This window comes from Ostrea edulis, chromosome 10, assembly GCF_947568905.1.
Source record: "Ostrea edulis chromosome 10, xbOstEdul1.1, whole genome shotgun sequence".
Lineage (NCBI taxonomy): Eukaryota > Metazoa > Mollusca > Bivalvia > Ostreida > Ostreidae > Ostrea > Ostrea edulis.
The window spans coordinates 5,217,637-5,240,985 of record NC_079173.1 but is presented as its reverse complement, the minus strand read 5'-3'; the positions used below and the strand labels follow the sequence as shown (position 1 = coordinate 5,240,985).

Genomic DNA, 23,349 nt, shown 5'->3' with positions numbered 1-23,349 from the left:
ATAACTCCTGTAAGCAATACAAAATAGAGAGTTGGGCAAACACGGACCCCTGGACACACCAGAGGTGGGATCAGGTGCCTAGGAGGAGTAAGCATCCCCTGTCAACCGGTCATTCCCACCGTGAGCCCTATATCCTGATGTCATTAATGTTAAAGGTTAATGATGTCATTAAAAATGCAGATAGCATACCGTGTCTATTGATTGTAAACTTGAAATGTTTGATAAAATTGTGAAACCTATTATTTTACATGCATATAGATGTGAAGTATGGGGTTTTAATCAAGAACCTTTGTTACAGAGACGTCACACCAAAATCCTACAGACAGGGACCTAAAAGCTGTAGGGTAGAATGCCTCTACCTGAGTGTCGATAACTCGGGATCCTTCCCATTACCATGCAGTGGAGCATTGATCATAGAAGAAACACTGGAATATTACGTAATGACTATTTAAAGACGTTTCTTTGTCAAAGATCATAACCAAAATGAACATTTATGTGGATGCTAAGACAAATATATCTTAAAATGATTGTTACTTTTAGTCCAAGGACATCTTCACTGAATCCCTTTTCGCTCACTTGAGCTATATAATAAGCCTGTGCAGGGTTTCATCTAGTAAGAATATGAAAACAGATCAACTAATAAAGGAGCATAATTCGTGCCCATGGGAATTCCAACAGATTGTTGGAAGACCTGATCACCAAAGCCTACGAAGATACTGTTAATGAGGAACTCCAAAATATTTTTTTTATTTCAACTTCAGAGTAGTCCTCCTTGTGTGTGGAATCAGAGTGGTGTTTAACAAAGTAATTGTGGGGTGGGGGTGGGGGGGGGGGGGGGGGGGGGGGGGGGACTGATCACAAGCTACGAATATTTCCTTTTTCCATTTTTGTTAAAGAAGCAACTGTCTTGGATGTCATAAAGTCTTGTCTTTAATTTATCGACATTCGTGAGGAATAAAGTGGAGTAAAGAGTTGACAAGTGATAAGATGAAAATGGTTTTGCGATTTCAAATTTACTAAGTAAAAGTTCTTTAGAATTTTTTTTTTAAAATCCACATTTCATTTACTCATACATCAAGATGGAGCAATCATTGAATCAAACAATAGTAAAAATATATCTGTAGGTAAACAGTATTTTATATATTTGCGTAATACATAGAACATGGCCGGCTTTCCTTGGTTCTTGTACTTATGTCTATCTTTGTTAGATTTGAAACAATCCTTTCTAGAAAAAATCAGAATATTTGATACTGAAATTCATCAACTACAGACAATTGTTTACCATTAAAATCGAATCTAAAATTGTTTACGTTCCTTCTCTCAAGTTTTCTCATGCTTGAGTTACCTCCCGTACATTGCACTCTTGTGTGATTGAAAAGCATAAATACTATTACGTCTGCATCAAGTTCAAGGCCAGGGATTATAAGCACATTGAAATTTTGGCGCTATATATTCACATTCAAAAATGTCAAAGAAAGCAAACAAAAAAGACACTCAAAGATCAGAAACTTTACAGAAGGTATGCTATTTTGTTTCCGTCTTATTTGAGTCATGGAAAGACTCGGATCATTTCCGCCAGATGGGTGACTGAGTATTTTCTTAACTAGCTTTGTACTATTGTCATGATTGTGCATAACAGAGGCCGATTTTGGTGGGGTAGGGTTTATTTTTGAATAATAGTTCTTGAGACGAGTCTTTAGAATCGGAAAAGCCTCGTTAATTGATTGATATTCATGTAATAACCATCGCGATCGATCGTTTGTCCCGAATTTGTTCTAAGAGTGAAATAGGCTGGCTGTTAGTATACAAGAATCGAAGAAATTTACAATCGATTATCGAATCGGAGGATTCCTTTTCGATTCATAATAAAAAATAATCCAGATCATGCAGTGAATTGGATTGAGTTGTTTCAGTCATTGAAATAAATCAAACGCTGACGTACATCATTACATGTGATGAATTTTCATCCACGTAGGCCTACAATGCCTTTAAAAAAAATGTGATGTTGAGTAAGAAATCTTTAGACACTAGACCTGAAAATCTGTACATTTTATCATTTCACATGAATTTTAATGAACAGAGATGATGGCATTAATGGTGTTAAGAAAGTGTTAAAGGCCGAGCTTGACCTACTTGAAAATCCGGTGGTAGTGCAATTAAGCAAATTTGGTGTAGGGCGGTGCTTATTGCTGCAGCCGAGTTAAAAATAAATTCCAGCATGCTGATAACAGAACAGAGCACACGTGTTACTTGGCTAAACAAGTAACCCACAGTGATAATCTCTACATAGTATATACAAGGCAGGATTTACAACACCTACTGCTGATTTATTGATTGATTATCGAATACAATTAATATACACTCTTGATTGAAATAAAAATAATTTGAATTATTTCAATTAAAAATATTCTCTTATCACCCATATCATCATGGGGGGGGGGGGGGGGGGGGGGGGGGGGGGGGAGGTCAGTCTTCACACAGCTGCATCAATTAGTACCTACAGTGTTCTCATTTAGAGACCATTTTCCATCAATGTGTTATTGTATTTTGTAAGAATAATGGGTGAAAGGCAGAGATTAATTTTGGATGTAAGTGAAATGCAAATGGAGGCCATAAAACATTTGTTTCTGCATAGTGACTGGGATTTTCACTCTATTGACTCATCACAGGAAGAGAAATTTGGCGGGAACACGTGTGTAAGACCAGAATGTGTAGACAAAGAAGTGCAGACAAATGTTGAATTAGAAACTGGATATTTGGAAACTGAGTGCATTGCCAATAATGGAGATGATGCAGAAAAATTTGTCATCCTGCAAGACAGTAACAAAGACGAATGTCCATTCTGCCTCTGCAAACCATGCATCACTGACGACATCAACAGGCAATTATGGTGGGAAATGGAGCCATTCAGACCGCCTCATCCCAGGAATTCAAAATTGCGAAAAGAAAAATATAAAAGGTTTTGGACCATGCTTTTACATCGTGGAGTATGGAGTGATCCCCGATATACCGAGAAAAAAACTGCGAGCTTTGGAACTTTTTCAGCCAGGACAGGAATGGCACAGACGTGACATTATGCCAACATGTGTAGTGGAGACTGTGAGAACATGGCTACCAAATCCAAAAGATGTACAATACATGGGTCATTTGTGGGAATAGTTTTTATTTCATATTTGACAGTCAATCACATTATTATTTTCCTCTTGTTTGCATTTGTTTTGGATAAGCTAGGTATTTGGACTTGACAATTACAATGTAAATATCATGAGGATTTTACATTTATTCTAATTTCAATACAGATGTGAAAAATAAATCTGAATTATGGATTTTATCTTTTGGAGGTTGGATTTATCTAGAGAGGAAAGTAAGTCAAACATTGCAGAATTCTGGTTTTCTTACTGCCATGCCTGCATGAGATACAGACAACATCCGGTGTAAACAATAACAAACTAAGTCACTCCCACTGCTGTCAGTTTTGAATTTCAATTAGAAATAGATGTCCTGCTTCACATCTTTCGATGAAAAATACAGCTAAGAAAATTTTTTATTTTAAATTTAATTTGTGACCAAAGATGCACATTCATGAGAAGAGCAAGCATGGCAAAAATCTGATGATAAAAAAGAATCTGTATTTTAATATTTCTAAAAAATTCTCTGCAATCTGAATGTGGCCAGAAAAATCAAATAAACCACCATTTTTCTCATTGGCTGCTATTTATACTCCGATGTCCTCCTTTAACTTTAGTGTGTGGTCTGTACTATTCTCTTTAGAAAAGTGGACAGGCAGAGCCTACATCCACTTCTCTTTGCAAACCTTCATGTTTTGATTCCGGAAAACATGTAAATGCCAGAACCGGTGATGGTGTACACTTTTATTGACGTTTCAACTCAAATATGCCTGGATTTACTTAAAAGACAAGTTATTTCCACAGCTTTATATTAATGCATGCATCTGTCACAAGGAAATCAACACTTACTCGCTGTTAATCTATTTTCACATGTTACAAATTATAATTATTATTAGTGGTTGTGATACTTTTGTTTAATAATCCAGCGTTTACATAATTTTTGTGTTGATATCAATAAATCAATTATTAAGTATTTCTCATGTCTTGAAATGATTGTAATGTTGTGCTGTGCGTTTCTTTTTTGATCAGTGAGTATATTTTCTCGAGGCTATGTAGACCTGACCACTAGAGGAACGGTCTCAACAGAACGTGTAGTAAAATATTCAATGTTCACTGGATATATTTTTGTCTTTTTTTTTCAGGTTCAACAGTTCAAGGACAACTTTAAAGAAGAGGTATTTTCATATCTGCATTTACTACTGTATAATTTGAATTTTTATTATCCCTCCTATACAGTCCCTGTAAAATGTAATACTTTCCCATTTTTGTCACTGGAACTCACTCATCAGTCCTTTATTCATTCTGCACCACCATTCACCAACTGCCCACAAAGCATTCAGAGTTCGCTCATTGTTTAGCATTTGTTTTTCATTGTAATTGTGGAATGAAAGGAGTGACATACCCCAGCGCCAACATCCGTGAAATTCGGTAAAATAGCTAATATATAGCTGATGTTCATTGTTGATTTTGTATGTCTGATTTAAAAAGATAAAGATTATTATTTTATTTATTATATCGAACTTCTTAAATGAGAACAAAATGAAAAGGGGACATTTGTACAATTAAGGATGAAAGGAAACTTTGATATCACCATAAGTCTTAAGAAATATTGTGAACTACAGAGCACATGGACAACAATGAAGATAAATAGAAAACTCCTGTCCACTCACCAATTTGTGAGATGGAGGTCTCAAGGCATCTGAAATTTCATACATTGAAATATTAGAAAACTGGTTCCTTGCTTGATAATTCAATGCATGTGTTGTACTTTGTTACCCGAATTTATTTTGAGGTCAAAGGTCAAGATCTCTTTTTCACTATATACTGTAGATTTGAGCTTGCTTCTAACTTTTATACATGTACTTGCTGGTGCATGTTTATCGGACTTCAAATCCTGATGGCATTCAAGATTCATGATGCTTTTGAAATCCAAAGGTCAAGGTCATTATCACACGAAATACCTATTGCAGCCATTCAAAGCTTCATACTTATAAACCATATTAAATACGTGCATGTTTTTACTTCTTGAATGCAAGCGTGCATAATTTTCCGAACTGCAACTCGGCCATACGCATCTTTGATGCGTTTTAGTGATTTTTTTTAATTTAAATTTATTTTATATGTATATATACAGTAAATTATCTCTATCTCGAAGTCCGAGGGACCTCGAAAAAACTTAGAGATATGCAGGTGTTCGAGATATCCAAAATCCATCTTGAATATATTTTTTGAAGGGGGATATTTGATGCATAGTATGATATTTGCATTATAAACAACAACCCCGTTGTTGTTCCTTATAGTTTAATGCAAGTTGATAAATTGGTATGGCGGAATTTCAAAGACAAACATTTTGGATTTTTTAATATATATAAGTATCCCATTGAATTCACAATGTGTTAAGATGAACATGCTTGTATGCTTACTTTAAGTTTACTAATGTCTAGGCTTGACTGGGATGTAGCTATTGCGTTTTAGTGAAAGAACCTATCACGTAAGAAACAAAAAAGACAGATTTAAAAAAAAAAAAACTTTTAAATGTTAATTAGATAAAACTTCGTGTTTTCTCTGTCCTAGTTTTAATGATGAAGCGTGTATTATTAAATGCATTATCGTTATTATGAGCATTACCTTCAAGCACACTTCGACAATTTTATGCGTTTTTCTAACCCACATGTTAATGATAGAGCGTGTGTCATTCTAAATACCATCCCTGGAATCAGGCGTGTTAGTTCATAATTGGCGGTGGACTTGTAGTAATGTTGGAAGGCTTCACTAATCACCCAAGCTGTGGAATCATTTATTGTGACCTGTGTCTACTTGGAAAAGGCGAGCGTGGATTAGCGGTCATTAATTATAATTGGTGTAGCCGCAGGTGTGAATTTGTGACTTACGACGCCAGGTATGGTAAGCAGAGCGGAAAATTGACTGCACTTCAAGATAAACCATGTGAATTTAGGACATGGGACCTTGAAAATACTTCGACATAGGCGGGGTATTCGAGATTACCGTGTTCGAAATATCAGAAGTTTTTTAAATCATTTATATAATGAAAACGGCCGGGACCTGCGGTCGACTTCGACTCAAGCGGGGTATTCGAGATAAACCATATTCGAGATACAGATATTTGACTGTATATGCAAATTAGACTGTAAAATATGTATTGACTAAACTAAAGATAGAAATGCATCTGTTAAATATTTCAATGACAATGAAATAGGAAAGATTTATTTGAATGTTTTCTCTTTGCAGGGTGATCATTTAGTTCAGGATGTGTTTCCAGCTAAAGTGCTAGAGTTGGAAGAACTGTATCAGGTACACAGAACTGTTTTATTAATTCAGCTGAGCCAAATCTCCAGCAAGCATTTCAAAAACCACGACTGGCAATATGAAATACATGTGTATTTACATGTGTATCCTTTTGTGGATTAATACCATTTTTATAGAAAACAACCTTGTCACTTATGGAATATATATATGGCTCAGTCTGCGGAATTAGCGGTAGTCCGAACGCCCGTGGCCAGTGATTTTCCTGTTGGACTTGTAAAATCCGCTTGACAACAAGTCCGACTGGCTTGTAAAAAAAAATTACCCTTTAGAGTTTTAATTTGACAATCGGAAGTAAATAAATATTATGCGCATGTTCAAGTCATAGAATTAGAATAACTCGCCCCAAACAAAGTCATTTGTCCCATTAATTACGCATCTTCACTCGGTCTGTTCCGGATTTGTATTGAAAATTATTCAGATTTCGCATGCGTATAATTTACTTTCATTTTCAACGACTTTCATTATTCAATGTCAGTCTTAAACTTAAAGTATTTTGCCGGGGCAGTCCCTGGCAAAGCACCAAAGCGCAAGGCCAACGACAGATTTTTTTTCGGGCAAGTGAAATTGATTTCGGCATGTGGCTTTCGAATTGGGAAAAATTGTCTACATTTTAGTCAAATTGGGAAAAATCAATTTTATTCTAAATAAGTTTTAAAATCATATGAAACATTACATTATCTTTATTTTACACATCTAATTTTCTTTAACCTTTTAAAATTTTCAACTATTCTATCCAAATCATCATTCTCATAACTCTTTGTTAAGTCTTATGCATATAATTCACATTGAATGTTTATTTTTTTCAAATACGTTTTCCTTTCATAATTTTATTATTGGGAAAAATGCAAGCTAAATTGGGAAAAATTGGGAATTTTTAGGGGTGGGGGGCGAAATTCGGACCCAAAATGGGCCTAAAAAAAATCACTGTGGTAGACATTCAAAGTGCTGATGTTTTCCGTTGACTTGTTTTGTAGAGTATGACAGTATCTCGCCTGGCAGACATACACACAGATCTAAACATTCCCATACCGGATCCAGTTTTGTTTGCAAACAATGTTTCAGGTGATGAGGTATGGTGACAATCTAGTAAAAGTTTTCTCATTTTCAGCTGGAAACGCACAGGGTGGAATCTTCATTATTATTATACAGTTGAACTTCAGTATCTCAAACATTGATATCTCGAATACCATGGATATGTCATAATGATTAGGAAGTCCCAACCACTGATTCTTAAAGTTTTTTACCGTCGATGTCTCAAATTCTTGGATATCTCGGAAGTTTTTTTTTGGTCCCATCGAGTTCGAGATAACAAGGTTGAACTGTAGTTTGTTGCACTCATACCTTTCCTTTCTGAAGAAATTATGTCAATATATCAATCTATGCAATGAAACTCATTGAACAGTGTTCTTTAAAGAGAGTCTGACATCTGTTCCATCAATACCATGTATACGATGTTGTATGACACCTGACCTTACTGGGTCAGTGTCTGGAACAATAAGACTTGTACCTGAACTTTCTTTTGATTTGTTGTGAAAACACTGTACATCTTTTCCCTGTAATATCACTATGTAAACAGGTGAACTTCATTGAAGCTTTGAGTTTTCAGTTCAAATTGAATAAATGTTTGAAGGTGTGCCCCGACACAAATTCAGTGGTATAATACATTAAAAAAAATTATTTGATAGCAAAATTTGAAGTGTATTAAAGAATACATTGATGTAAGACCTCAATCATACCCAGAAAGAGCTGCACCAGAAAAGATTCTAATGTTACTGAAGTGCTGCATGTAATATAAATTTTTATTCAACCTGTTGAATTTATAGAATACCTGCTCCTCAACAATACAATATTTAATTGTTTTATCATTCACAAATGTAATTCATAGTTATCAGGGCCTCTAGTGCCTGCAGTGTTATACAGTTATAGACTGTATAACAGCTGTTTTGTTTCTCCCTGGAATGGATCTGTTGCCTGAAGCCGTTCAAGGGTTAATTAAACAGCTGTCGTCCGACGACACAGTCTTTATGTATAACTGTTTTGTTATACACCTTCATTTTCAGATCACATGAGCTGAGAGTCATCTATTTCTACACACATTTATAAAGTCTGTTGCTCTTTTGTTTAATATCATTTAATTTCTTGCAGGCTAAAAGCAAAAAAAGACGACTAGAAGAAGATGATCACAATGATATTTCAGGTAGTTTCTAAATGTAAACATGAAATAAATCAATGAACAATTTACACTAAGGGCTATTCCAGAAATAAATACATGGGGGGGTCGGGAGGCACCTTTTGTATATACCAAGCACCCATAAAAAAAATTAAAAAATTACCCCATGACCCATCAAATTAATAAACTCATTTTACAATGACCCATCTAATAAAAAAAAAAAAACTAACCAGACCCACCACAAAAATGTTTTTAAAAATGAAAATGGTACAAATATCGCGAGGTTTTCGGGACATACATTCTAGTCAATGACGCGGTAATGCCTGTGCGACATTGTATCACAGTAGTTCTGAAGAAACGATGTCACATCAACAATCAAAGGCATCTATGGCGGGAATGTTGGAAAGATTGGGAGTCCAAACGATGCTATTATCATGAAATGGGTATGGATATGTTTTTCCACGAATTGTTCGTCTTCTAATGGAGCCCGCGCCCGGAGGCCTCTATATCACCATCACACCGACTGATAAATATAACGCATCGGTACCCTCGTATAAATCAACTAAGGTTTGCCTATTTTTATTAGAAAACGGAATACCTATTGGTTTCAAAATATTCCCAAAATCGATGCACTGTAAACTGTAATAATCTACAGAACAGAGTTCGCCGCCATCACGTCCAAAGGGACCCTACTAAAGGCGCCTCTAATTTGAAGAGTGCCGTAATGGAAAGTTATGCGCTGCAAAGAGCGACAACTCGAATAGTTCTATGTTACTTCCGATATCGAAAGCAGCATTTCGAAAGCACGTTTTCAATTTTCCCTCCGACGTTTTGTAACCAACACGACAAGAGCGACAATAAAAATATTCTGAAAACTCAACACCCACGTGGCACAAAATAAAACAATAGAAACTACCCACAATAAATATTTTTTTAACAGTCCAACCACGGACCAATTAAAATATGAAAAAATACGACCACCCACAAAAAAAAATATCATTTGCCGCCCGACCCCCCCCCCCCCCCCCCCCCCCCCCCATTTGATCATTTCTGGAACAGCCCTAACTTTATTTGATAGTAATGTGATGAAAGAAGTTAAATATACTCTCAAATTTATTTTAGTGCCAAGATATTAAGATGATGCTAAATATGGTATTATTTAAGTTAGTGTAAGTAATGACTGCAGTGCACCCGCCATTTGATGGGGCCCTAATCACACCATATTTAACATCATCTTAATATCTTGGCACTAAGATAAATTTGCGAGTATATCAACTTCTTCCATCAAATGACAGGTGCACGGCAGTAATTACTTTTTCCATCCTGACATCTTTCTAATTGTAAGCACTTGATAAATTAAGGTAGACAAATTCGAACTCTGCACTGCCTGTTTAGATATCTGCCGAGAAATAATGATATGCATGACTTCCATAATCTCTCTCAGAGTTATCTTTTCTTTGTTTACTTCCGATAATTATAATAACATTTCATGTGCCTGTGATATTAACATGCAAGCATCCCGAGGTAGTGCAGATTGAACAAAAGTTTGATCCCTGGGGTTAGGGAGGGGCCACAATAGGGGATCAAAGTTTTATATGAGAATTGATAGGAACATATCTTTTTTAATCTTCTTTTAAAGAACAGCAGAGCCATGATAAGTCGTATTGATGTGCAAGCATCTTCAAGTAGTGCAAATTTTAGTTTGTTCAATATAGGGGTTCCAGAGGTAAGGTGGGGCCTTAATTTGTGATGAAAGTTTAGGAAATATACAGGAAATTGATGAAAACAAATTATTTTCAAGACTAGATTTGCCACATGAAATCATTTCCAATTACAAACATTCCTAAGTTGTGTGGATTCAATTTTGTGTTTATGTCCCCGTGACAAAAGTTCTTGGGGTGGGTTTGTTTTTGTGTCCCCGTGACTAAAGTTCTGGGGGGTGGGTTTGTTTTTATGTCCCTGTGACTAAAGTTCTGAGGGTGGTTTTGTTTTTATGTCCCAGTGACTAAAGTTCTGGGGGTGGGGTGCATATTGTTTTTTTGTCCAGTCTCTCTGTCTGAAACTGCAATTACTATCTGAAACTTGAACCTTGCTCATGATTTTTAAATAGTGAGTGATAGGGCTCTCATATTTCATGTGTGTATTCCTTGTGACAAGACCTCTCTTATGGTATAAAAATATTTGGCCTTGTAACCTTGACCTTGGATTTTGACTTACTTCTGAAGAAAAGTTAATTAAGCCAATGAACTGTTTTAATAAGGCATTTTTTTTGATATTTTGTAATATATATACTACTCAAAATTTGATAAGGATCACTAGGTTATATGTGTGTAATTTACCACTAACATAACAAAAGACGTAAATTTGACCCAGAAACGTGTTTACTCAGGTTATGAATGAAAATTCATGAACAGCATGAGCTTTTATCAATACGGAATGCTTGAAATCTGATAACAACACCAAAAGGCATTTCATTACAAAAAGTTAACAGCAAACCAGAGAAAGAATTACACAGTTTTTGGGGATAGTCCATCATTACACTTAGTCGATGAAGTGTCAATACCGGGTATGGCCTCCCCTTGCATCAATGACGGCTTGACAACGTCGAGCCATGCTGTCAATAAGCACCTGGATGTTTCCAATGGGAAGGTTGTTCCACTCTTCCACGAGGGCGTTTCCGAGCTCTGCCAAAGTCGTGGGTTGTGCTCTACAGCGTGAAAGGGCAACCTGCAGCATGTTCCATACATGCTCAATCGGGTTCAAGTCCGGCAAGCGCGCTGGCCAGTCCAAACGGACAATTGTCTCCTGCTGAAGGTACTGCTCCACCACCCTGGCGCGATGAGGACGGGCGTTATCATCCATCAGGATGAACTCAGGGCCAACAGCACCAGCGTAGGGTTTGACGTAAACATCGAGGATCTCATCCCGGTACCGCACCCCCATCATTGTTCCTCTCTCCAAGACATGAAGATCTGTTCTTCCATCCCTGCTGATTCCACCCCAGACCATGATGGAACCACCACCATAACGGTCATGTTCACTGATGTTGGCATCATGGAAACGTTCACGTTGTCGTCGCCACACTTGGTGCCTCCTGTCCAAACAATACCTGGACTCATCGGTGAACAGAACTTGAACCCAATCGTTCTGTGTCCAAGTAACATGATCTTCAGCCCAGTCCAATCGCTCCCGCCGGTGTCAAACAGTCAGAGGGACTCGAACACATGCCCTTCTCGAGTTGAGACCTGCATTGTGAAGCCGATTCCGTATCGTCTGAGTGGACACATTCACCCCCGAGGCGTTCAGGAGGTCGTTACGTAGGCTGGTTGCTGTCCAGAAGAGATGGCGTCGTGCCTGAAGAGCCACAAAATGGTCTTGGCGTTGGGTTGTCGACCTCTGACGGCCACCCCCATGTCGGTGTGCTGCTGTACCAAAAGTTTGCTGTCGGTTCCAGGCCCTGTTTACAACGCTCTGGCTGACGTTTAGTGCATTTGCAACGTCACAATGTGAATAGCCACCATCAAGCATTCCAATACATCTGCCCAGTTGTTTTGTCGTCAGGCGACGCCTTACACGTTGAGGGGGCATTGTGTTGATAAACGTAGTGTAAACACTCAAGTGAGTTTGAAATTTTAGAAAGAATCAGACACCGATGCCTGAGTGAAAATCGTGCAATGGTAGCAAAAGCATAAACTGTGATGAGAAACGCATTTCCCATGGCATGAAATGCACATGCAAGTTTGTTGAAGATGTTTTTGATTTCACTTGGACACAATATTGCCAGTTCTGCAGTTATTAATTTTTTAAACATAAAAATATCTATGATCCTTATCAAATTAGTATAGATTCCTTATGGCAAGACCTTATAGTTCGTGTCACGATTTTAACCTTGTGATCATGGTCATGTGACACTGAATGGTTAGGTTGTGGCATAATATGGGATGAACATTTTTCATGGGAGTAAAGATCGCAAAAAATCTTTTAAAAATCACATGGGAGTAAAGATCACAAAAAATCTTTTAAAAATCACAATAGCTGACCATAATGACTGAGATGATTTGTGAATTTCCATCAACCAGTGTTGTTATGAAATATAGAATTGGTTTTATTTAACTTCAAAGGTACAAGAGTGATGATATTACCCAATGGACCTGCTCCATCAAATAAAAATCTTGCTGCTCTAGCAGAGAAGTTAAAACCACTAATTCGTGACCTCCTAGATCATTCAAATATGGTAAGCTATTTATATTTTATTTTTAGTAAACTCGGGTGACAATTGGTTGGTGTCCATTGTCATTTGTTGTGTGTTAACAATTGAACATTTTTAACTTCTTAATAACTATCATTTCAATTCTTTTCAAATTTGATATGAAACATCTTTAGGACAAGGGATACATAAATTGTGAATTTCAGGACTCTTGTTCCCCTGGGGCATTAAGGTTGTTGCAAAACTGCCAAAAATTGACCAAGTTTAAAAATCTTCTCTATAACTGCACATATTTAAGAAATATTAAATGCATAGAGATGTAGAGCAGGAAGGCCTCCTCCAAAATTGTTAATTTCATGATCTCTAGGGTAGAGGTTCTGACTCGAGAATGAACCCAAACGGGGTATTTAGTATTTATGTGTAAAACATTGAAAAGTATATTGATTTACCTCATATATGCAGAACATGATATTTTTTTTTCTAGATTATATAGCCCTTACGGCTAGTGATACTTTTAACTAATACTCAGTTGACCAATAAGGCCTGTGAGCCTCATGTTTGTATAAAATTAGTGAACTGAAATTTAAATTCGTTATACATAGTAGTGGTTTAATAGGTTTATGAATTCTGCTGTAGATCAGGTAAGATTGATTGGAACTCACATGCCTATTGAAACTTACTTAACTTAGTTTATGATAAATTGAAATTTTTCTGTTGTAGCTGAAAATGTGGATTGCCTTTATGATTCCAAAAATTGAAGATGGGAATAATTTTGGTGTATCAGTTCAGGTATAGTGAAAAAATTAAATCTATTAAGTATTAGCTCACCTGAGCCAAAGGCTTTTCCGATCAAAATTTGTTTGTTTTCTGTCCTGTGTCTCACATTTTCATCTTTTCCAGAATTGGGCCAATTTCAATAAAACTTAGTATAAATCATCCTTGGATGAAGGGGTTTCAAGTTTGTTCAAATGTTCAAATGAAAGTTCTAATGGAAGATTATCAAGAAAATGCAAAAACATTTTTCTCAAAAATCACTGGGCCAGAAATGTTGAAATTTATACAGCACAGCCAATGTGGATCCATTATTTATCGTATCCTCGCAATGGCAAGTTAATCCTTGTCATTTTTTACACTGTTTCAGTTTCTCCTAGCGGGGTTTCTCGGGACCACATTTCAACCGAGGCAGGGTAAACTGTCTGTATTTTTACCGTTGATAGCTGGTCTGAATACTGTCTCTTGCTTCCAATGACAGTTACTTCCAATGGATAGAATCAATTGAAAAGTACAATTTAAGTCTTATGTGAATTAAAATTTTTGCAGTCTTTCGGAACAAATATGTGCATGTACTATCCATATAATCAACAACTGAAAACATCATTTGCTTTAGAGATTTTGGCAGTGCGATTTAGTTTTCCTGTTTTCAGTGATGACCACAATTTGTATGTGCTGGAATTTAGTGATCGGTAATCAGAAAGCTAAAAAAAAGTCCATCTGTGTAAACATCTTTTCATTAGAAATTAATTTGAAATTAGAGTTTAGAAAATGTTAGAGAATCCATTCACTTTTCAAATGTTTCAGAATGACTGCCAAAAACCGTCAAAAAATTAAGCTTGTTGGATTTCAACCAAATTTTATTTCTAAGGTGATTTGATGACCCCAAGCCCATTTCCAGTATCAAATTTTTTCAAAATGGTTGCCATATACAAAAATGTTTAAAAGTGTTAAAATCTCTATGACATTGGAGACCGCCACGGTGCTCTAGAGGTAGAGCATTTGCCCCACATGCGGAAGGTCGGGGTTCGAATCTCGGCTGCGACAGACCTAAGTCGTTAAAACAGGTAGTGACAGTTCCATCGCCAAACGCTCGGCATCAGGTGTGAGTGAATGTCATGGGTCCTCGGAGGTGACCTTAAAAATGGGTGTCACTGTAGGTGTGGCACGCTGAAGAACCCTCACTGCTGAATGGCTGAAAGTGCCGAGTATAGGCCCAACTTTGAAGCCCTTCACCAGTCTTGGTGACGTCTTCATATGAGTGAAAAATTCTCGAGAGGGGATGTTAAGCAAGATTGCAGTCAATCCATGACAGTGGATTCTGGGGTCAATTGAGGGTCATTTCTAACATCAGTATTTCTTTCCATTCAATTTTCAAATGTTTCAAAATGGTTGTCAAAATAATCAAGTTTGTCAGATTTTAACCAAATTTAGTATCTCTTATTTAACTTGTTATTGGGGGAAAAACCCAGCAAAACTATAAATAAGCATACTGTAACTGACCAGATAAGACTATTAAATGAAGATTTTATTCAACAGATATATGTCATTGGTATGTGGTAGAGATTTAAAAGTATTGATAGGTGTAAAGTACAATATAATTTCCTGTTAAAGTGACTTCATCCATTGTCGTAATTTGTCTGTGTTAGGAGGACACTATTGTCGTAATTTGTCTGTGTTAGGAGGACACTGTTGTCGTAATTTGTGTGTGTTAGGAGGACACTATTGTCGTAATTTGTCTGTATTAGGAGGACACTATGGGAGAAGCCAGACAAGTGGAGACAGAGGCCGCCACGTATTTGGACCAAGTGTCGCGTTACTTCATCTCACGAGCCAAACTCATCTCCAAAGTAGCCAAGTACCCACACATAGTAAGTACTGTCACATGTACCCACACTTAGTAAGTACTGTCACAAGTACCCACACATAGTAAGTATTGTCACAAGTACTTACACATAGTAAATACTGTCACAAGTACCCACACATAGTAAGTACTGTCACAAGTACCCACACATAGTAAGTACTGTCACAAGTACCCACACATAGTAAGTATTGTCACAAGTACTTACACATAGTAAGTACTGTCATAAGTACCCACACATAGTAAGTATTGTCACAAGTACTTACACATAGTAAATACTGTCACAAGTACCCACACATAGTAAGTACTGTCACAAGTACCCACACCTAGTAAGTATTGTCACAAGTACCCACACATAGTAAGTATTGTCACAAGTACCCACACATAGTAAATACTGTCACAAGTACCCACACCTAGTAAATACTGTCGCAAGTACCCACACATAGTAAGTATTGTCACAAGTACACACATAGTAAGTACTGTCACAAGTACCCACACATAGTAAGTACTGTCACAAGTACCCACACATAGTAAGTATTGTCACAAGTACCCACATAGTAAGTACTCTCACAAGTACCCACACATAGTAAGTATTGTCACAAGTACTTACACATAGTAAATACTGTCACAAGTACCCACACATAGTAAGTATTGTCACAAGTACTTACACATAGTAAATACTGTCACAAGTACCCACACATAGTAAGTACTGTCACAAGTACCCACACCTAGTAAATACTGTCACAAGTACCCACACCTAGTAAATACTGTCACAAGTACCCACACATAGTAAGTATTGTCACAAGTACCCACACATAGTAAGTATTGTCACAAGTACACACATAGTAAGTACTGTCACAAGTACCCACACATAGTAAGTATTGTCACAAGTACCCACACATAGTAAATACTGTCACAAGTACCCACACATAGTAAGTACTCTCACAAGTACCCACACATAGTAAGTATTGTCACAAGTACCCACACATAGTAAATACTGTCACAAGTACCCACACATAGTAAGTACTGTCACAAGTACCCACACATAGTAAATACTGTCACAAGTACCCACACCTAGTAAATACTGTCACAAGTACCCACACATAGTAAGTACTCTCACAAGTACCCACACCTAGTAAGTACTGTCACAAGTACCCACACATAGTAAATACTGTCACAAGTACCCACACATAGTAAGTACTGTCACAAGTACCCACACATAGTAAGTACTGTCACAAGTACCCACACATAGTAAGTACTGTCACAAGTACCCACACATAGTAAATACTGTCACAAGTACCCACACCTAGTAAATACTGTCACAAGTACCCACACATAGTAAGTACTGTCACAAGTACCCACACATAGTAAGTACTGTCACAAGTACCCACACATAGTAAATACTGTCACAAGTACCCACACCTAGTAAATACTGTCACAAGTACCCACACATAGTAAGTATTGTCACAAGTACCCACACCTAGTAAATACTGTCACAAGTACCCACACATAGTAAATACTGTCACAAGTACCCACACATAGTAAGTATTGTCACAAGTACACACACAGTAAGTACTGTCACAAGTACCCACACATAGTAAGTACTGTCACAAGTACCCACACATAGTAAATACTGTCACAAGTACCCACACATAGTAAGTATTGTCACAAGTACACACACAGTAAGTACTGTCACAAGTACCCACACATAGTAAGTATTGTCACAAGTACACACACAGTAAGTACTGTCACAAGTACCCACACATAGTAAGTACTGTCACAAGTACCCACACATAGTAAATACTGTCACAAGTACCCACACATAGTAAGTATTGTCACAAGTACCCACACATAGTAAGTATTGTCACAAGTACCCACACATAGTAAGTATTGTCACAAGTACTTACACATAGTAAATACTGTCACAAGTACCCACACATAGTAAGTACTGTCACAAGTACCCACACATAGTAAGTACTGTCACAAGTACCCACACATAGTAAGTATTGTCACAAGTACCCACATAGTAAGTACTCTCACAAGTACCCACACATAGTAAGTATTGTCACAAGTACTTACACATAGTAAATACTGTCACAAGTACCCACACATAGTAAGTATTGTCACAAGTACTTACACATAGTAAATACTGTCACAAGTACCCACACATAGTAAGTACTGTCACAAGTACCCACACCTAGTAAATACTGTCACAAGTACCCACACCTAGTAAATACTGTCACAAGTACCCACACATAGTAAGTATTGTCACAAGTACCCACACCTAGTAAGTACTGTCACAAGTACCCACACATAGTAAGTATTGTCACAAGTACCCACACCTAGTAAATACTGTCACAAGTACCCACACATAGTAAGTACTGTCACAAGTACCCACACCTAGTAAATACTGTCACAAGTACCCACACATAGTAAGTATTGTCACAAGTACCCACACATAGTAAGTATTGTCACAAGTACCCACACATAGTAAGTATTGTCACAAGTACTTACACATAGTAAATACTGTCACAAGTACCCACACATAATAAGTATTGTCACAAGTACACACATAGTAAGTACTGTCACAAGTACCCACACCTAGTAAATACTGTCACAAGTACCCACACATAGTAAGTACTGTCACAAGTACCCACACATAGTAAGTACTGTCACAAGTACCCACACATAATAAGTATTGTCACAAGTACACACATAGTAAGTACTGTCACAAGTACCCACACCTAGTAAATACTGTCACAAGTACCCACACATAGTAAGTACTGTCACAAGTACCCACACATAGTAAGTACTCTCACAAGTACCCACACATAGTAAGTACTGTCACAAGTACCCACACATAGTAAGTACTGTCACAAGTACCCACACATAGTAAATACTGTCACAAGTACCCACACCTAGTAAATACTGTCACAAGTACCCACACATAGTAAGTATTGTCACAAGTACCCACACATAGTAAGTATTGTCACAAGTACACACATAGTAAGTACTGTCACAAGTACCCACACATAGTAAGTATTGTCACAAGTACTTACACATAGTAAATACTGTCACAAGTACCCACACATAGTAAGTACTGTCACAAGTACCCACACCTAGTAAATACTGTCACAAGTACCCACACATAGTAAGTATTGTCACAAGTACACACACAGTAAGTACTGTCACAAGTACCCACACATAGTAAATACTGTCACAAGTACACACATAGTAAGTATTGTCACAAGTACCCACACATAGTAAATACTGTCACAAGTACCCACACATAGTAAGTACTGTCACAAGTACCCACACATAGTAAGTACTGTCACAAGTACCCACACATAGTAAGTATTGTCACAAGTACCCACACATAGTAAGTATTGTCACAAGTACCCACACATAGTAAGTACTGTCACAAGTACCCACACATAGTAAGTACTGTCACAAGTACACACATAGTAAGTACTGTCACAAGTACTTGCACATAGTAAGTATTGTCACAAGTACCCACACATAGTAAATACTGTCACAAGTACCCACACATAGTAAGTACTGTCACAAGTACCCACACATAGTAAGTACTGTCACAAGTACCCACACATAGTAAGTATTGTCACAAGTACCCACACATAGTAAGTATTGTCACAAGTACCCACACATAGTAAATACTGTCACAAGTACCCACACCTAGTAAATACTGTCGCAAGTACCCACACATAGTAAGTATTGTCACAAGTACACACATAGTAAGTACTGTCACAAGTACCCACACATAGTAAGTACTGTCACAAGTACCCACACATAGTAAGTACTCTCACAAGTACCCACACATAATAAGTACTGTCACAAGTACCCACACATAGTAAGTACTGTCACAAGTACCCACACATAATAAGTACTCTCACAAGTACCCACACATAATAAGTACTGTCACAAGTACCCACACATAGTAAGTACTGTCACAAGTACCCACACATAGTAAATACTGTCACAAGTACCCACACATAGTAAGTACTGTCACAAGTACACACACATAGTACAGTAACTCCCATGATGTTTCTTATAATAGTTTCCTCACGCACACTACCAACTAAAACGTCACTCCTTCATGAATATATGCTAGAAAATCATCGTTTTTTTCCCTTTGAGTAGACCAGTTCTCCTTTAATACATGTATATAATTTGTCAAAATTGTCAAATCGCTTTATTTTTCATAGTTTATCGTACTGATAAAACTTTGATCTAGTTTTTAACATCAAACAAAATACTGTTTAATATAACACATATGCCTTGAAGTGGGGATGCATTTTCTAAAATCTGATGTTTGTTAAACATAAATAAAGAAGGTATGAATAAATAATTCATGTAGAAGGATCATATGAGGACTAGGTACTCCAAGTAAACATACAAATAGCGTTCAATAAGTTCATTCCAACAGTTCTGCTTGCTTATGTTATTACATGCAATGAGAGTTAAATGAATTTGAAGACTGTTATGATACAGAAAATCAGAACAAAGAGTTCCCTCCCTTCTTTCAATGATAAGTAGATTTTTCTATACCAAACAAATTTAAATATGAGATGTACTTGAGTGCAGTGTGAAATGATTTTCTGTGTGTCTAGTTGTGTTAACTGTGTAGTTAAATAGAGGTTATACTGCAGGACGACTACAGACAAGCGGTCCGGGAGTTAGACGAAAAACAGTATGTCAGTCTCCGTCTCATCTGCTGTGAAGTCAGAAACCACTACGTAAGTTGTATATTTTTAAAGCCGTAGGTTGGGGCTAACATTTTAACATTGTTTGGCTCATAATTGTCCAAACTACAAAATTTTATGTCCATACTGAAGTCAGTGACCAAAATTTCTGAACTCTTTTATTTCATTGATTAATTTCTAATGAAAGAATATGAGCTGAATGTAAATAGAATATGTTATTTTGAACAATTTCTTAGTGAAATTCACAGAAAAATAAATACAAGTAGGTCAAAATTTTTAGATACTACTTCAGACTGGTATTTACTGCTTCAGACTGGTATTTGCTGTCTTAGACTGGTATTTACTGCCTTAGACTGGTATTTACTGCCTCAGACTATTATTTACTGGTTCAGACCGGTATTTACTGGTTCAGACCGGTATATACTGCCTCAGAGTGGTATTTACTGGTTCAGACCATTATTTACTGGTTCAGACTGGTATTTCCTGCTTCGTACTGGTATTTACTGCTTCTACTTGTATTCACTGCCTCAGACTGGTTGTCGCTGCAAGAGGATTTAACAGATGTGTTGAAATAATGTTTTAGATTTTCTGAACAACATTTCAATTGAGATGATCCACATGCATGTGTGTTTATTTTTTAATTCTAACTCTTGCTATTTCAGGCAAGCCTTCATGACTTGGTATTGAAGAACATGGAGAAAATCAAGAAACCACGGTCAGCCAATGCAGACAGTTTAATTTACTGACGATGATAATACTGGACAGTTTCTGTAGTTATTATTATGATATCATTAAAACACATCTGAAAAAAACAGTCAACTGATCATAGTTAGAGGAAACAGTCACATTGGTTGGAGTTCTGGAAAGACCATTTAAGGATTTGTTTTGTTGCCTTTTGCAATTGGTCAGCGTCTGTCGTCGTGCATCCATCATGCGTCGTCCATTAACAATTGCACAGTTTTAACTTCTTCTTAACTAACATTCCAATCTTTTTCAAATTTGGTATGAAGCATCTTTGGGACAAGGGGGACTTAAATTATAAATTGCAAGGCTTCTACACTACCAGGGCCTTAGGATGGGGTAAAAACTGCCAGACATTGACTAATATTTAAAAATCTTCTCTACAACTGCACATGTGTTAGAAAAACCAAATACATAATCAAGTAGAGCAGGGAGACCTAATTTCATCAACCCTGGAGTAGAAATTCTGACTTCAGGACAGTGCCAAAAATGGTATATATAGCGTATATGTGTAAAACATTAGATTATTTTCTTTAATATTATTACTATTATGAAATTTCATGAGATTTGGTTCCAGGGTGGGCCAAACTTGATTATTGTCTTTATCATTTGAAAGACTTCTTTACTTTTGCTGATACAGTATAAAAACGAAATGCATATTTCGGAAAAGCAGCAAAGAATGTACCAAAATTGGGAATTTCACAACCCTAGAGTTTTGATTCTAGGACAGGTGCAAATTAGTCATATCGTTTTAATGTTGCATACATCATATTATGTAAAGTCTTTCATCAGTATAGACACTTTTGGGGCATTTAAGTTTTAAGAACAAATCTTGTTATATACTATTGCTGAAATGGATTTAGCTCAGATGTGCAGGACAGGAAAGAAAAAAAAATTAAATTGAATAGCCCTTGGGGCTTGTGATACTTTTAACTAATACTCAGATGACCAATAAAGTCTGTGGGCCTCTTGTGAGCTTTTCTGATCACCTTTTGTCTGACATCCATCTCTCAGTCCATCTGTAAACTTTTCTCAATGTTGACTTCTTTTCAAGAACCATTGGACTAATTTCAAATGAAGAGCCACACCCTTTTTCAAGGGCATTACGGGTAAGATTTAGTGAAAATTTTGTGGCATTGTTTAAAGAACCAATGGACCAATTTCAATCAAGCTTGGCACAAATCAATCTTTAGTAAAGGGAATTCAAATGAAGGGCCATGCTCCTTCCAAAGGGTAGATAATCAAGAAAATGCAAAAATAGGGTGGGGTCATTTAAAATCTTCTCAAGAACAACGGGGCCTGAAAAGTTGAAATTTGCATAAAAGCTTCCTGACATATAAAGGTAGATTCAAGTTTGTTCAAATCATGGCCCCTGGAGATATTGTGGGGCCACAGTTGGGGTCAAAGGTTTACATGTGGACAAATAATTAAAAAATCTTCTCAAGAACAACAAGGCCATGGTAAGTTATTATCAATATGCAAGCATCCCCAGGTAGTGCAAAAATTGTGGCCCCTGGAAGTAGGGCGGGCCATAATTTTTAGGGATCAGAGTTTTACATGTGAATACTGTAAAACGAGAATTTGTCATGCTATTAAATTTAGCGCAAGTGACATTAGAAGTATGCCAACGATTAGTATATAAAGTTTCAGGTCATTCTTTTGTTGACTCCTATACCGGAAGCATCCACTTACCGGAAGTGGGAGTATTCTGTATACACTCTGACTGAAGTGAACGGCGATTGTTTATCGAATGAATGTTGCAAAATAAACACGGTTGAATTTATTTACTGCGGTTTGATTGTTTGTGCACTTATCATTTACATATACAAAGCTTTCTCCCCAAAGTGCTATGCATTATCGAGGTCAAAATGTAAGGAAGTGTGATGTCCTCAGTACCCCCTTGCTTGTTGTAAGAGGCGACTAATTGGGGCGGTTCTTCGGATAAGACCAAAAACCTGAGGTCCCGTGTCACAGCAGGTGTGACACAATGAAGACTCCCTCCCTACTCAAAGTCGGTAAGAGCCGGGCGTAAACCTAAATTTGCTTCAGGATGGAGAATAAGAGATGCAGAAGACATGTCCGCGGCTTTCCGAGAATGAAACCAGTACACCAAACTTTGTACATGTATATACGGTAGCATTCTTTAATCACAAGTTAAAGGGACTGGTTCACATTTTTCGAAAGAAACGTTTTTTCATTTTTGATGTTTTAAAATATTAAAAATATAGCTCATTTAATGTTGACATCCAAAATTTGGACCGTCTGAATGGAAGGATAAGAGCAATATTTTAGCTTTGATTCTGTGTTATGTAAACAAAGACTCGAGTCTTTTTATGTAAACAAACCAACCAGTAAAACGCTAATTTTGTGATTCATAGCATTTTCATTTTGTACATTCACAAATTTTAACTTTTAAATGACCC

At 36.9% G+C, this 23,349-nt stretch overlaps 1 protein-coding gene across 1 annotated transcript; it reads left to right on the top strand.

The window, feature by feature from the left end:
• Window positions 1-1,297: 1,297 nt before the first annotated feature.
• Window positions 1,298-22,713, top strand: LOC125666629 (proteasome activator complex subunit 3-like). Its single transcript, XM_048899825.2, has 10 exons — window positions 1,298-1,519; window positions 4,271-4,303; window positions 6,378-6,440; window positions 7,430-7,525; window positions 8,601-8,652; window positions 12,747-12,859; window positions 13,553-13,621; window positions 15,352-15,474; window positions 20,132-20,218; window positions 20,848-22,713. The coding sequence occupies exons 1-10, from the start codon at window positions 1,466-1,468 to the stop codon at window positions 20,929-20,931; spliced, it is 774 nt and encodes a 257-aa protein (XP_048755782.1). The 5' UTR covers window positions 1,298-1,465; the 3' UTR covers window positions 20,932-22,713.
• The last annotated feature ends 636 nt before the right edge of the window (window positions 22,714-23,349 follow it).